This window comes from Ambystoma mexicanum, chromosome 6q (assembly GCF_040938575.1).
Source record: "Ambystoma mexicanum isolate Mex_15411 chromosome 6q, UKY_AmexF1_1, whole genome shotgun sequence".
Classification (NCBI taxonomy): domain Eukaryota; kingdom Metazoa; phylum Chordata; class Amphibia; order Caudata; family Ambystomatidae; genus Ambystoma; species Ambystoma mexicanum.
Genome location: NC_090937.1, coordinates 3688172 through 3703180, shown reverse-complemented (window position 1 = coordinate 3703180; position 15009 = coordinate 3688172). Strand labels below are relative to the sequence as shown.

General features: G+C 44.7%; 1 protein-coding gene across 4 annotated transcripts in view; it reads left to right on the top strand.

Annotated features, from left to right (window-relative positions):
• TMOD1 (tropomodulin 1) overlaps positions 1–15009 on the top strand; it is a 720714-nt gene that overhangs the window by 206797 nt on the left and 498908 nt on the right. For all 4 annotated transcript variants that reach the window (XM_069630362.1, XM_069630363.1, XM_069630365.1 and 1 more), the window contains one exon: positions 6460–6630. In XM_069630362.1, coding sequence (XP_069486463.1) covers positions 6511–6630 — 120 coding nt within the window. In that variant the 5' untranslated portion in view covers positions 6460–6510. The remainder of the gene's footprint in view (positions 1–6459; positions 6631–15009) is intronic.

Below are 15009 nucleotides of genomic sequence, written 5' to 3'. Positions count from 1 at the left end.
AACAGAATCCATATTGCCCATATAAAAGGGACAACTCCATGGACCATGCAAAGGGCCTCATTAGAAGTTTGCCAGTATTCCAGCTTTAAGTCCGGCGGGATACTGGCAAACGCTGATACTGTTACTGGCACTTGTCTGGCGGTATTGCTGACAGATTCCAAGTGTCCGTTTAAATAGTAAATCCCCATTCCATGGAGTCCCACAGGACTTCATGGGGGGATTTTGACAGTATTACCGGCAACAGTATAACCGTGTCAGTAATACCAGCAGTTATTTGCCGGTAATAGTCAGATTTACCTCCAGCTCTTAGCTGGATGTAAATCCTCCATACCTACCAGCAAAGTTGTGGTTGGCCTGGTAAAAGTGCTGGTAAACGTTATTACCGTCACATTTGCCATGTACCAGCAAACTTGTAACAAGGCCCAAAGAGTCTTGGTAGACAGCATAAAAAAGGGACTGGTTTTAAATGTGCCCAATGTCTGAGATATAGGAGAATCTGGGATTCTGGATTGTAACTAAGCTGGAGCTTATGAATCAGGCCTTCAGGAAAGCCTAGATAGACCTTGCTGCATTACAATATCCTTGATCTTACAGATGCATTGACCAAATAATGCAGAACATCCTGGCTCTCATGGGCTGATGGATTGAAGACCCAAAGACCACAATATTTGCAGACACATGCCCAGTACCCAGTCAAATATGAGCTTCAGATTATGAGCCTGGGTCATTGACAATGTGCAAGACCCCCGAACCTCTGGCCATAGGCTCAAAAGCCAGTTTGGAGTAGAACTACCAGACAAAAAAAGCATCTCTTTGTCAGACGGATCAATAGCAGTTCAACTGCAAACCCACAAACACTCTCAAAACCTCCTCTGCAAGTGCCAGTCAAGCAGTAGACAAGATGCAGCAAAGAAACAGTAAGTATGGAGGCAGATGCTGATGCTGCCATTCACATGCTATAAAAAGCAGCACCTGGCTCCTGGTACTTTGTCATCTCTCAGTGGTTTTTGATTTAGTCAATCCTAAAACACATTTTTTGGTTTCCTGTGTGCAAGGAAGGAAATGGTTAAACTCTGCTGCAATGGATCTTTCTCAAAGCTCTTAGTTACATGTCATTTTGTACAAATGTAAACCTGCAAGACTCTTACTTAGTGGCTGTCGCAGGGAGTACCCCGATAACCATTGCTCATTTAATGAATGGAACTGAGGAAGTCATTTAATGAATGGAGCTGTTGGGCTTCACTTAAATGTGGACAAAAGTCAAGTGTATGTGAAAGTCTTCTAAAGAGAGGTGTAGGGGAGGCATGGTACCACAAGTCGACCCTGACACACTGGGTACAATTTGTAAAAGTTTTTTGAAATGATTGGGGTTGGAGAAACTCCTATTCTGCCCTATTACTAAGATGGGAGTAGTCTCAACCATCAAATAATAATAATAACGCAGTCCTAGTGGAGTCTGTCAAATCAAAATGGCCAATGCTAACAAAACCTAATTCCTGCCCTATCTCTTGTACAGAAAAGTGTAAAAAGGAGAAATGTATGTAATAGGAAAGGTCAGTGTTCAAATGAATAAATGTGGTTGAACCAGCTCTACTCCCCACGTTATACCTGTCCCCGTAGGCAAGATGACACACTCTGGCTCGGCTTCCACCAGAATTAACTGTTATGGAACGTGGATCGAGGCACATCTGGCCTTCCACATTTACGTCTATTTTCTCGACTTTAGAAAATAATGTTTCAATCAAAACGTTCTCAAAGGCCTCCCTCTGTCGGGCTCGGACCTCTCACGATACAGTTCACGTAGGTCCCCCTCTGTCGGGCTCAGACCTTTCACCATACAGTTCACGTAGGTCCCCCTCTGTCGGGCTCAGCTTAAAACGTTCTAGTACAAATATTGGCAGCAGGTAGCCTGAGGAAAGCTTCCATTGTATTCTGCATGACAGGACCCAGACATTATAAAGCTAGACAGCATACCATGGAAGCTTTCGTCAGGCTACCTATTGCCAATATTTTGTACTAGAATGTTTTATGGAACCAGATTAAAGTAACTTTACTAAAGGTTCTAACTCCAAAGCTTCACAAAAGAGGCTACCATTTAAGAGAGTACCTATAATGGCAGCTCATCAACATTTAAACAGGTGCAGCCAAAACACCTAATCTTGTGTCGAGTGAACTTAGTTTTCCCCCATGCACCCACCACCTAAAAACGGTTGTAAAATAATGATTAAAACAATTCTACATTTTGCTAAACAATTGTATGAGAAATTGCATAAAAAATTCATAGGATGCACAAAAAAGGGGGAAACATGAGATACTCCAATACTTCAGATTCCAGGTCTTCCAACGGGCAGTACAGAGGAACACATTTATCTAAAGCAAATCTATTATGTGACCATCAGACAATTCTGCATCTGATGGAAACACTGGATGGACAGGCGGCCAATATAAATGCCATAACCCTGAAGCAATGCCTAAAACAGTGTGCCACTCTGGCCCACAGATAAATTATACACCATTACAAATCAAACCATTTTAAAATATCATGCTAGGTAATATACGTACATCAGTTTTAAACTGTATGCCAGGGGATAGAATGCACATCATTGATCCTCTGCTAATTAATCAAGTATAATCAGAATGGCAAGAAAAGGAAAATGCAGCTAGGAATTACATTACGTGCAAGGTTGGTTCCAACACACACCAGGATACTCCCAATGCATATGTTGTTCATAACATAAGCTTACTTCTCTAACAATGTAGAATTCCAGGGCCCTACTAATTGTATTCAAGTGTCAGCAAGCCAGGGGATGGTCTGTTCAAATGTACCATTGTACTTTGAAACACTGTACAGCTCAATACCCGACCTGCCAACTTAAAAGCTGTCATGCCACTTTCCACACTTCCATACCAGTTTCATATTTTCCCTAATCAATTCACATTATGTCATGCCAATGTAATTGTGCATCTACATTTTATTTGATTTAAGCACTCTGTCATTCCACTTTCTTTATTGTCCTAGAATATTGTCATGCCTCTTTAAACAGTGCAATTCCAATTGTCTGTGGTAAGCATAAATTATCACATTGCCCCAGAAAAACACTTGTCACTCTCCACTGTTGCCCAAATTAAGGATGTTGTCTTCTAAGCTTCCAGGTTGCCCACAGAAAATTGCCAGATGTAGCTTTCAAATTGTCCCATGAAAACTGCCCTATGGAACCTTCCCACTGCCCTCTAGAAAACAGTCCCAGGCCATTTTCCCCCTCCAATTTCTCAGAGAATACTACTGTAAGGAACTCATGGTGGCAACAGTAAAGACAGACACAAGTGATCACAGTTCAACGGCGTTTACTAAACTCTAAAATGCAGTGTGGAAAAACACCTAACCTAAACTTAAATCTAAGATGGGAGAAAGTATTGACCATCAAATGAAAATAAGGCAGTCCTCATGGTGTTGGTTCAAAATAAAAAGGCCTTTACTAACAAAACCTATTGCCAAATCCTTACAATTAATTACAGAATGAGTGTGGGATAGGGTTTCAATAAAGAAAGAAGTTTTCACAAATAATAAGTCAGGATGTGATTGACATGGTTCTCCCTTCCTCACGTTTTCAGTATGGGGCAAGGTGGGTTTCCTGGGCACCAGGGCTGTTGCTAGGTCTGGAAAAGATCTGGATCTATGCTAATGTCAGGACTGTCGGGACTCGGGCTATCTAGCCTTTTGCTTGTAGCCCCTGAGCTTCTATCCAGGGCTACAACCAAAAGACCCGGGGCTATAGCCCCCTTAGCCCCCCCTAGCAACGCCTCTGCTGAGCACAGCACACACTCGACCTTTCCCTGCACATGCCGACAGTTCTGCATCCGCCAGCAGGTTCTTCGATTGTCAAATCTCCTTTAACAAAAGTATCTTGCCTTTGAGGCCTGATGCTCTCACCAACAAACACCAAGTTCTGCTCTACGAACACTTTGGGTGATGGCTTCACCACTGTGTCCCCCTCTTCTGGACAAAGACCCCTCAGAAGTTGCATTCAACACATTAACAATACAGTTCCTTTCTCAATTAACTTTGGGGGATAACTTTCCACCACTGGATCTCCCTCGGACAGGCTCAGACAAGGCGGACAATTTCCTTCCCCTTGTCTTGCATTGTTTCTTGCTTTCACAAATATTCCAATCTTTAGAAAACACAGTTCATGTACTAATTTCTATCAATTGGGATTCACTTCCCTTAAATTTCACAATTCTCTGTCGTTCAAAGACTTTTGACGGTACAGAGGATTTTGCAAGACTCCTTTATGACCAGTTTGATCGCTCTTCGCTCTTCCCAAGTCTTTCTGGTTACGGTAGTCTTTACCGTTGGGAAATCAGCCCGAGTTTCGTCCATGAGCACCCACGTGGTGCCGGACTCCTCTGTATCTGGTTTTCCTCCCTCCTTCGTTAATAGTATAGGCTCATTTTCAAAGTTCAACTTAGCCTTTGGCTACTTTTCATTCAACACAGTTCGGCCTCTCATCGACACTCTGGCCCAATCACCAGCTGTGATGAACTGCTGGGCTTTCTTTCATCTCAGAGTCAAGATTGGTACCACAGAGACAAGCGTCTCTCCCCAGCTTTCAATCAGCGGAGGAGGGTCTTGTGCACCCTTGACATCTGGTGCAATACATGCTGGATATTGTTTGCGGGCGTATCTTTCCCTCTGCAGAGGTTTCACAGGCCTTGGTCGCAAAGGGCAAGGTCAACTATCTCCTTTTCACCCTCTCGTTCTGCGCCGTCTTTCACCTCCTCTTGAACTGCCGTGCTGAGTTAGCTCTTACATTGTGCTGTCTGCCTTGCTCGTAGTGTGCTGTCGTGCTCTACCTTTTATCCCTGTGAGAAAGGGAAAGGGCTGTCAGGTCTGTGTGTGATTCTGATCAAATGCTTGACTTTGCTTGACCCTTGTATTGGGACATGTCAGGTAAACGGCTCTGGTGTTAGTCTGTTGTCTTTCGTGTTGTGCGAAAGTGTTCGTGTAAGAAGCGGGGCAGGGTTTTGGAATATCCTCCGGGGTAGGATGGGGAAAAGGTGTTTAAAGAAGGGGGTTACCGCATCTCACCCATCTGTGCCCCACTCCCACTCTACAAGGACCCCCCATCCAGGTGATCTTCCCGCACTCGTCCACCCCAGGAACTGGATCCAAAAGCGAGGGCTGTTTTCCTGGCCACCTGGATGAGAGGTCCCCGGGGACTAAACAGGGAGACAATTTCAGGTTTCTCACACTACCCATCCCACGTTCACATAGCTTCCAGAAACCTATTCCATACTACTTTTACAAGGTACCCCCCCCCAAATGTTGCCCCATGCCACTTTGCTATTGCACCAAAACCCTGCCAGACTCAATGTTCCTCTCGCCCCAGAAAGATACCCCTTGACATTTCACTAGAAGAACATGGATACATGCCATTTTCCCATTACCACAGAAATCTGTCCCAAGCCACTTTTCCAATACTCCCAGAAAACTGCCCAATACCACTTTCCCATCATCCCTTTAATTTACCCACGACACTTTCCCATCGGTGCCAGAAAACAAAAGCGTCTCATGGCACTTTCCAATTGCCCTATAACATTGCACCAATGCTACTTCCCTATTACCCCAGGATAATGACATATCCTTGGCCCTATCATATATGCCAACCACAGTAGTACTCCTTTGGCAAGTATCTGGAGTGTACTGATGCAGGTTGACCGAGTGAATCGGGACTAGCCCATTTGACCAATCCACCAGGCCATCCCACTGTAGTCTTCCTCAGAACAGAACCTGTGGGGCAATGCTGTTGCCTGGCAGATGGGATTATAATGTTTTAAAAAAAGGAGGGTGGGACTTCCAGTGGTAGTAGGCAGAGGAAATGAAGGAGTGGAAGAGAGAGGCAGCGCAGAATGGGTGGGAGCCATTGAGGTTTAGTAGAGCTCTAGAGCGAAGGATGCGGGTTGGTGAGAATCGGAAAGTCAAAGTAGCCAGATATGAGGCAAGCCCATGGATATATGTGAAGACGAGGAGGAGACGGTTAAGAGGGGAATATTTTGCATCATGATTGGCAGAGGTGGGGGGAGATGTTATAGAGAGTTTCAGTTGTGAAGTTCAGAGATTTGTTTAGGTACCAAAAGACTTTAATGAAAGGTCCAGGAGGAGTCTGCTTTGGCAATAAAGATTGATAAGCACACATTTAGCAATCAGAGTTCTTTAGAGTGGTAGGTGACAGTGAGTTGATTGTCAGAGAGGAGCCCCCAGGCTCAGAGTATGCAGAGAAAATGTTAGGTGGTCAAGGGGGATGTTATGGCGAGGTGAAAGGGATGGGCCATAGGCAGGAGGGAGGTAGATAGCTTTGGTACAGACCGTTCAACACTAATTTGCGTAATATGTTATACATGTTTAGTTCTCAAATTGTGCAGACACTATGTAAAACCTCTTTTCTCATTTCCTTGAAGGTCAGTCTTGGATTAAAAAACATTGCTGTTAAAAAGAAGCTCCCACAAAACATGTCTTACAGACAAGAATTAGAAAAATATCGTGACCTGGATGAGGATGAAATCCTAGGTAATCTGACAGAAGAAGAAATCCGAAAACTGGAAGATGAACTGCTTGAACTAGACCCTGATGTAGGTAACCTTCTCAATTGTACCATTGATTTGGCGGCTTTAACTCCTCAAAGAATGGTATTTAGAAAGAATCTGTAACCGGTATTTGTTTGAAAGATGCTAGTAGAATTTGTGTTTTCATGTGATCAATTTGAAATCAGAATCTTACCCTCAACATATTGCTACTGGTCTTTTTGTGATGTATCTTATTCATCAGCACCTTTTTGAGCACACCCTTAAAATCTTGTTTGCACATCAAATAGATGTGCTCCTTCCAAAACAGAGGGGTCAAGAAATGTAAGGCTGCAATGTTTTTCAGAACCACTTTCTGATGATGAAATATGCATAAGATTCTATCTTGTTTTTCTTGTGCACAGACAAGTATGATGCAGAGAGTTAGGGAAAAGTGTTGCCTCTTACAACATCCCTGCTCAACCTTTTTACAATGTACTCATGAAATTAATCGTAAGTGCTGGTTATCGTGAGTAATCGCTGTCGCATTTCAGAGACAGAGCACATGAGAATTGTGATAAAATCCATGAAATGGTAATGGAGATAAGGAGGTCCTTTATTGGACGGGACAGACCCTGTGGCCACACCGCCACCTTGCCCCACTGACGACTGTTAACTACACCTGAAATTCCGACCACGCAGCAACGCTAGCCGGCATTCCAGAGTGCACACATTATGACACCCCCCCTTAGCACATATCAAAGGAAACACAACAAAAACAACAATTGAAACAACAAAACCCTAAGTGCACTGGTAAACTAAGATAACACAATATGTGCAGATGACAGGAAAAAAATGTAAGATAACACAAATTGAGAACATAAAATGTGTGAAAATCACACCCGCACACTGTGGAAAAGGACCCAAAGCACGCTAAATCACACACACAGATTACTCACTGGCACCCTTCTACATATAATCCTTCATTCTTACAGGAGGCACATGAACCCTCAACGGGCACCCGCCATTCCTACCAGATGCCCGGGGAATGCACTCCTCAGGCGCTGTATTCGCTCCATCCTCATGACCATCACCAGCAGACAACTGATTGCGTCCCACCTCCAACTCCACTGTGGCCCCAGCCACATGCTGTCCCACAGGGAAATCACTTAACTGAGAACCAAAATCAGAACCGCACTGATCCGATGGTGACCCAGCAGTACCCCCTAGCACTACAACCCTTCTCTAACTCCACCTTGTCCCATCATCAAGGACCACATATTCTGTCCCCACCCTCACCACCAGGCACAGGGACATAAATGTACTCCTCCCCTTTGGAACAAACCTAGGGTTTTTTACACACACAGGATCACCCACTTTGACCATAATGGGTCTTTTCTCATTCTGCTGTGCTCTAACACGATCCTGGTTTGCATGTACCCTCTGCAACACCTCTGACATGTTCACCTCCATGATCACACCCCCACCAAGAGCAGCCGTCCTCAACCTTGATCCAACCTTCCTACCCCTCATAAGTTCAAACAGTGATTTACCCGTAAACACCAAAGGTGTCCACCTATATGCCGTCAACGCCTCCGAAACCACCTCCTGCCAACATAACCCGTTGGCGATGGCCAGCTGAATAGCCCTTTTAAAAAAAACCATTCATTCTTTTGACCAACCCATTGGCGCACGGATTGTACAAGGCTGTCCTATGGAGCCTGATACCATTGCTCCTCAAAAACTCCTGCATCTGCTGGGACACAAACTACACCCTGTTGTCCATGACCACACTCGCAGGTACTCCTTCCCTATCAAATATCCTTTTCAAGAAACCAATCACCTTATACGTGATTACCATCTCAAAAGCAGCAGCCTCAACCCACCGCAAAGTATAGTCAACCAACACTACCACAAATCTCAAACCCCCCTCCAAACACTCCATGGGGCCCATAATGTCCAACGCCACCTTGGACCATACCTCATTTAGAACATCCAGGGGGCTGCGGGTGCAACACTCTGCTTTTATCACTCATGGCGCATGCCACACACTCCTTCACTGCCACTTCTACCTCCTCATCCGTAGTCGGCCACCACATTCCTCACGCAACCTCCTCTTTGTAAGGAACCTACCCAAATGCCCCTCATGCGCCAGCTCAACAAGCCTGGCTCTCACGAGGCACCAATCTCTCTCCTCTCATGATATCATGCCTCCACCAATTCACTCAAAACTTGCATGTACCCCTTACCCTCTGCCCTGCCCTTGACGGCTTCCCAACAATCACGCAGACCATCTCTAATCTATGCTAACTCAGAATCCTCGGCCGATTCTTTCTCCCACTCATCCTTAACCAATGTGGGAAGCACACACGCCACCTGGGTGTTTATGTCGCACTCCCCATGCTCTTCCAGTGCCCCCACTGGCAATCGTGATAAAGAATCTGCAACCACATTCCATCTCCCTGGTAAGTACTCTACCCTGAAATTAAATTCTTGCAAGTCCACCTCGCAATACTAGGGGACACCGATGCCACACCCTTGGTGGTGAGCACATATACAAGCGGTTTGTGGTCCATCCTGATGACATATGGAATACCCCACAGAAAAGTCCTATAATGCTTTGAGGCCCAGGAAGCAGCAACACCCACCCTCTCAATCACTGCATACCATTTCTCAGCATCCCTAAGATCCCTAGATGCAAATGCAATTGGCTTGCCCACACCATCCTGCCATTGCTCCAAAACTGCTCCCAAGCTGACATCCTTAGCATCCACAGTAAGCACTGTCTTGTTCTTTGGGTCAAATTACCTCAAAGCTGGTGCCTTGTCCACATCCTCCTTCAATTGCATACATTCAGCCTGGCACTCCTGAGATCGCTCAAACCTGGCCTTCTTCTTCAACAAAGCATGCATGTACACTGTTTTTTCCACATACAAAGGTATAAACTTGACGTAGTACTCCGTCATATCCAAAAATGCCCTGAGTTAATCCTTGTTAACTGGGAGGGAGACTCCCTCATGGCCCTAACAAACCCTGCTCTAGGCCTTATTCCACCAGCATCAAGTGTGTGTCCTAAATACGTCACACTGGTCACCGCCACCTGACACTTTGATAACTTTACCGTTAAGCCACTCTGCTGCAGAATTTGCATGACCTGATGCACCCTCTCATTATGTCCCTTTTTGTTCTTACCCCACACCAAAATGTCATCTTGAAAATAACTCAATGGTGGCACGCCTCCAAACAATTCCTGCATCAAACACTGAAAAACTGCAGACGCAGATGCTAACCCAAATGGCATACGACGAAACCTATATGCCCCAAAAGGTGTGACAAATGAAGTCAATGGTCGTGATTCCTCAGGTCAATCTGGTGATAAGCCGATGACAAATCAAAGGTGGAAAACCACTCTGCATGACCCATCGTGAAAAGTAATTAGTTGATGTTAGGTAGTGGATGGCGATCAACCCAACTGCTGGAATTCAGTTCCCTAAGGTTTACACACATTCTCGATCCACTGTCCTTTTTCTGTGCCAGCACCATAGGGGGATAAACACTCAGAATTATTTCCTCAATGATCCACACATCCTTCAACTTTTCCAACTCTAATTTCAACCCTTCCCTGGCCAAAACAGGAACACCTCTGACGTTGTGTACCTTCGCCACCGCTTCAAAACAATCCTATGTGAAAATCCACGCAACATACCCAGCCGCACCGCAAATACTGTGGATACTTGGTGCACAAATATTGCGGTGACATGGCCCCCCCAACCCTTCCTCCACACTCAGTGCAGGCACAGTCTTCCCAGGCCGTATCTCAATATCAAGACCAGCATGCTCATCCCACCCCAACACACTTGCACCTTTATGTGCCACATACAATTTCCCTTCCATGTTGCGACCTTTGAATTAAATGTTCACCCATTCATACCCCAATACATTTATGGGCGCTTGACCATATGTGCTGGGATTAATGTCAATAGGTTCGAGAGCAGTCACCTCCTTCCCAAAATGTGTACACCTCTGCAGAAATCATAGTATATGGAGAACCTGAATCGACTAACATTTCCAAACGCACACCATTCACCGTTAACATGTCCCATGGCCCTCTCTTGGCCCCCTCCTCGACATGCAATATCACCCCTTCTCTCACCATACTGTTGTGGACATTTCCAGCGCTCCCCGCAACACCCTCAGCCTCAATCATCCTGACATTCTGTCTCCCTTGAACATTACTTGAACATTACTCTCCTCTGCATTCATTCGGCACATCCTGGCATAATGTCCTTTCATCTTGCATCGCCTGCATTCCACCGCCCATGCAGGACACTCCTTTGCTCCAGTGGAATGACTGAACCAACCACATTTGCTGTCCCTCACACTTCTCCGACCTCTTCCTGATATCACTGCTCCCCTTCTTGAAAGATGGCAGCACTGCTTGAACCAACTCTCATTGGCCATGCCTGTCTGCCTTTTCAGTGATCACTTGTACACTGGCACGTGACTCTTCTATGGCTCTCGCAATCTCTATCACTTTCTCTAATGGTGGATCTCTCTCTATCCATAGCCTTTCACTGATTTTGGAATTGCTAGTTTTCATCATAACTTGGTCCCTGATGTACTCCTCCTGCACACCAGTAAATTTGCATGTAGCCATCAGAGTCCGCAGTGCTGTAACATATGCATCAATGCCTTCACCAACTCCTTGTGCCCTGGAGAAAAAATGGTATCGCTCGAGCACCACGTTGGGCCTCTTTCCGAACCGGCCTTCCAACCTTTTGAGGGCTGTTTCGTATGCTTTCAGCACTCTCTCCCCTTCTCCAGCGTCTGGCATGTATACCTCCTCGCCCAGAAGATGTCTAAAGATACTGAGTCCTTCAGTCCCAATATAATTCAGTAGCGCTGCATCCTTTTCATCATCACTGTACTTCACTCCCCATCCGCTCTCATGTAGACCTTAAACGCGTCAACCCATAAGTCCCACAAAACAGGGGGTTCGCCAGGTGACATCGGAAATTCTGGATGACTGCAGATCCCAACAGTCCTTTGCACCTACCACCAGCCCACAGGTGCCTTGAATAAAACTGCCACGTACGATGCAGCTAAGTGTCACCCACTGAGGTTATCACAGCATCTTGACTTGCCTTTCTGGTCAGGTCACTAGCCATTAAATCACAGCAACTATAGTGTCTGTTCACCTTCCTATGCAGCCAGATGAACAACTGAGGATCCCAACACAATTCTTCACCTGTAACAGTTCCTGCACTGCACTTCCCACTAGGTGAAACAGCCCTCCAAGGCCAAGCACTCACTGGCCCCACCCACTGTTCCACAGTACTCCCTGAAGTGCTACATGAGATTACAGCTGAGTGCTTCTTTGCCACAGTAGCTGTGTTACATTGGATATCAGAAATCACTCCTTTTGCCCCCTGCTGCTCTTCTGTGTAGCTATCGTCAAAATGCAACAAAATGTTGCCTGGCAACCAAATATGACCGCCAAGAATGTAAACGTTGCCGGGTCCTTTCTTTTAATGGAGCCACTCCGGTGACCCAGGCTCTCCAGTGGGGCTTGTTTCCTCTCCTCGTGCCCGGCAACCACCCGTGGGCCACCCAGCCCACTCCGTCCAGCCCCGCCATCAACACAACGGGACTCGGGATGCCAGGCTTGGGTGCTTTCTGCACACGTGGGTCTTGTAGGGTCTGTCCCCCGGCGTCCTCGTCACCAGTGATAAAATCCACAATACAGTAATGGAGGTTAGGAGGTCCTTTATTGGACAGGACAGACCCTATGGCCACACTGCCACCTTGCCCCACTGACAACCATTAACCGCACCTGGAATGCTGACAAATTGCTATACTCATTTAGCTGCATGCTAGCTGCCTCTTATGGACCATTTTATCCAAGACAAAATCACTGACTTTTCATTACTGTCCAACCACGTACAAGGAGTTGGAAGGAGGAGTTACTCTGCAAACTAGTCACAGGGTGATGAGTCAGAGAGAGAAGAATGATAAACCCGCTGGACTTGGAACAGTTATCTGTCCCTGCTGCCTACAAGAGCCCTCGTTCAGATGGGGGGTCTTGTTCAAAAACTGCCCAGAATTATAGGTTCTACTGCTAATAAATCGATTTAATGCAGCAGTACATGGTGGAGGCTTATAAACTATCTGTAACACCTATGTAGCAGTCTGAATATTTTAAAAGTGCGATAGAGAGAATCCTTCACATCACCACTCATTCTTGACTTTTAACTCCACGTCTAAACCTTTTGGTACAATATTACAGAACTGCATCCTGAATGTGCAAAAGGGAACTGTGCCCTGAATGAAGTTCAACAAGGGCTGGATACCATTCAACACTGTCCACTATTGCTGATGATATGGAGGTAATTCTTTCAGAAAGGGGGCCAATCCCTAGTGGAGTCCAATGGGACTACATAATGGGGAATAACTTCAACATGTAAACCTAAAGAAATACTGTGGATGCCGCTAGTGGTAACAGAATTCAAGTTTGGCAGTATTAGTGCTGCTAATACCATAAACTCGAAATGATGGCCTTGATCTCTAATGCCGAAAAGTCTGCATTTGCGTAAATAGAGTTAATTTGTGGTAAATGTTTAAGACAATGAAGCTAGACGAACCATTGAGAGAGATTCTGAGGGTTAATGGCAGCTGTTCACACTGGGGAGGATATGGGTGGGATTTTGAGGCAGCTGCATCTAAGCTTTGAAGTTTCCCATGGCAATGCGTGAGGTGGCATCCAGTGCTGTTTTTTCCCTTTGGATTGTGAGATTTGTCGTTTTTTTGTTTCCCATTTCAATGTAGGAAAATTATAAGTGCCAGAATTCCAAGAGAAAATAGCACTGGGTGGCATTCTTGTGCATGGCCACCAGACATATGAGAACTCTCTTGGTATTCAGGGTCCTCTTATTGGTTACACACTCTCTGCCAACTCGCCTTAAAAGGAATACGATAGACTTCCACAACTAAAGCAATTTTATCTGCAAAGGGAGACCATTTCTTGTGAGGCTTGTGAATTAAGACAAAAAACATATAGAGCCTATTTGCCCATCGAGTTGATGGCAGGACCTGAAAATGACCTGCAATGGATAAAGACTCAGTGGGCTTATACTCTCTGATCATGCAATTTCGATTAGATTCATTGTTATTCACAACAAGTCAAGCACTGTGGGCGAGTCAGTTGTAGAAGATGGGCTTTGGCAATATAACCAGCCACTGCTGGGAATGTTACTCTTAGTCTTCTCTCCCTTTAAAAATACACAGAAAACCATGACACTTCTGTGCTAAAACTCAGTGGCATACGCCAGTGTTGACCTTGTCCCTTTTTCCTTCTCTAAGTGACAGGTGTGCGAGAATCCATGTCTTTAGAGACACACCTGCCTCTGACCATAGTGATAAGAGATTTGATGTGGAATGGTTAAGCATCTTCTTTATTCGTCCAACTTTAGATTCAGTCACCAAGCCCTAATTTCGTAGATATGAAGTATAAAACAAAGGCATTTTTCTGTGTTGGGATAAATCAATCGACGGCAGAACAGTTAGTGCTCTATGAAACATAGATCTATATTTTTTTTATTGTGTATTTAGTTGCACACTTTTACACATATATACTTTATAACAATATCACACATATCACAATACATTAAAATATACAAAATCTATCACATACAAATTATATATATCATGTAATTAAAAAAAGAAATCCCTGATTAGTTCCTTACAGCAAACCTATATTTAAAATTGCATCAAAGTCTAACACCTCTAATCCCCAGTTGATTTCTAGCAGCTCCCCATACTTGAATAGCAGCAATCATCAACCCTTAACATCATCCCTTAACATCTTAACCAAATGATCTCCTCCTTAATGTCTTCCAGCTGTAACACATGCTGGGTGTAGTATTGCACATAGTAAAATTCCATGGCTGAACATGATGTTAAATGATGTCTTTTAGTTTCTTCATAAGAGATATCTCTACATAATCAGCATACTCTGTCTTCTTTCGGGACTCCATTCCATGCACCGGTTATCGCTAGTACTTTTAATCTGTTAAACCTAAGGAGCATGAATTCCCTTCTTAACACAGGAGAGGCGCCAGTTTAAGGTAACTTTGCGTTTTTCTAAAAGTGAAAGGCATCTGTATGAATGTAGAACACAATCTTAATCTAACCACTTTATCGTGGCTACTAGCCCAATCCCACCTTTACGCACTATCTTTTAGTGTTTTCATAACAACCGCCTCACGTTCTTCCCATCTAGGGCTCCAGCCAATCTCACAAAATAATTTGCTATTGATCTTCTCACATTGGCACAAACCTTTGCTTCTTTGGGTTGCTAATACTGTTTTAACAATTTGCAGCACAGTACCTTTACCAGTATACTTAATATGTACATACAGTAAGCCACCATTGATCGTAATCCTATTGACC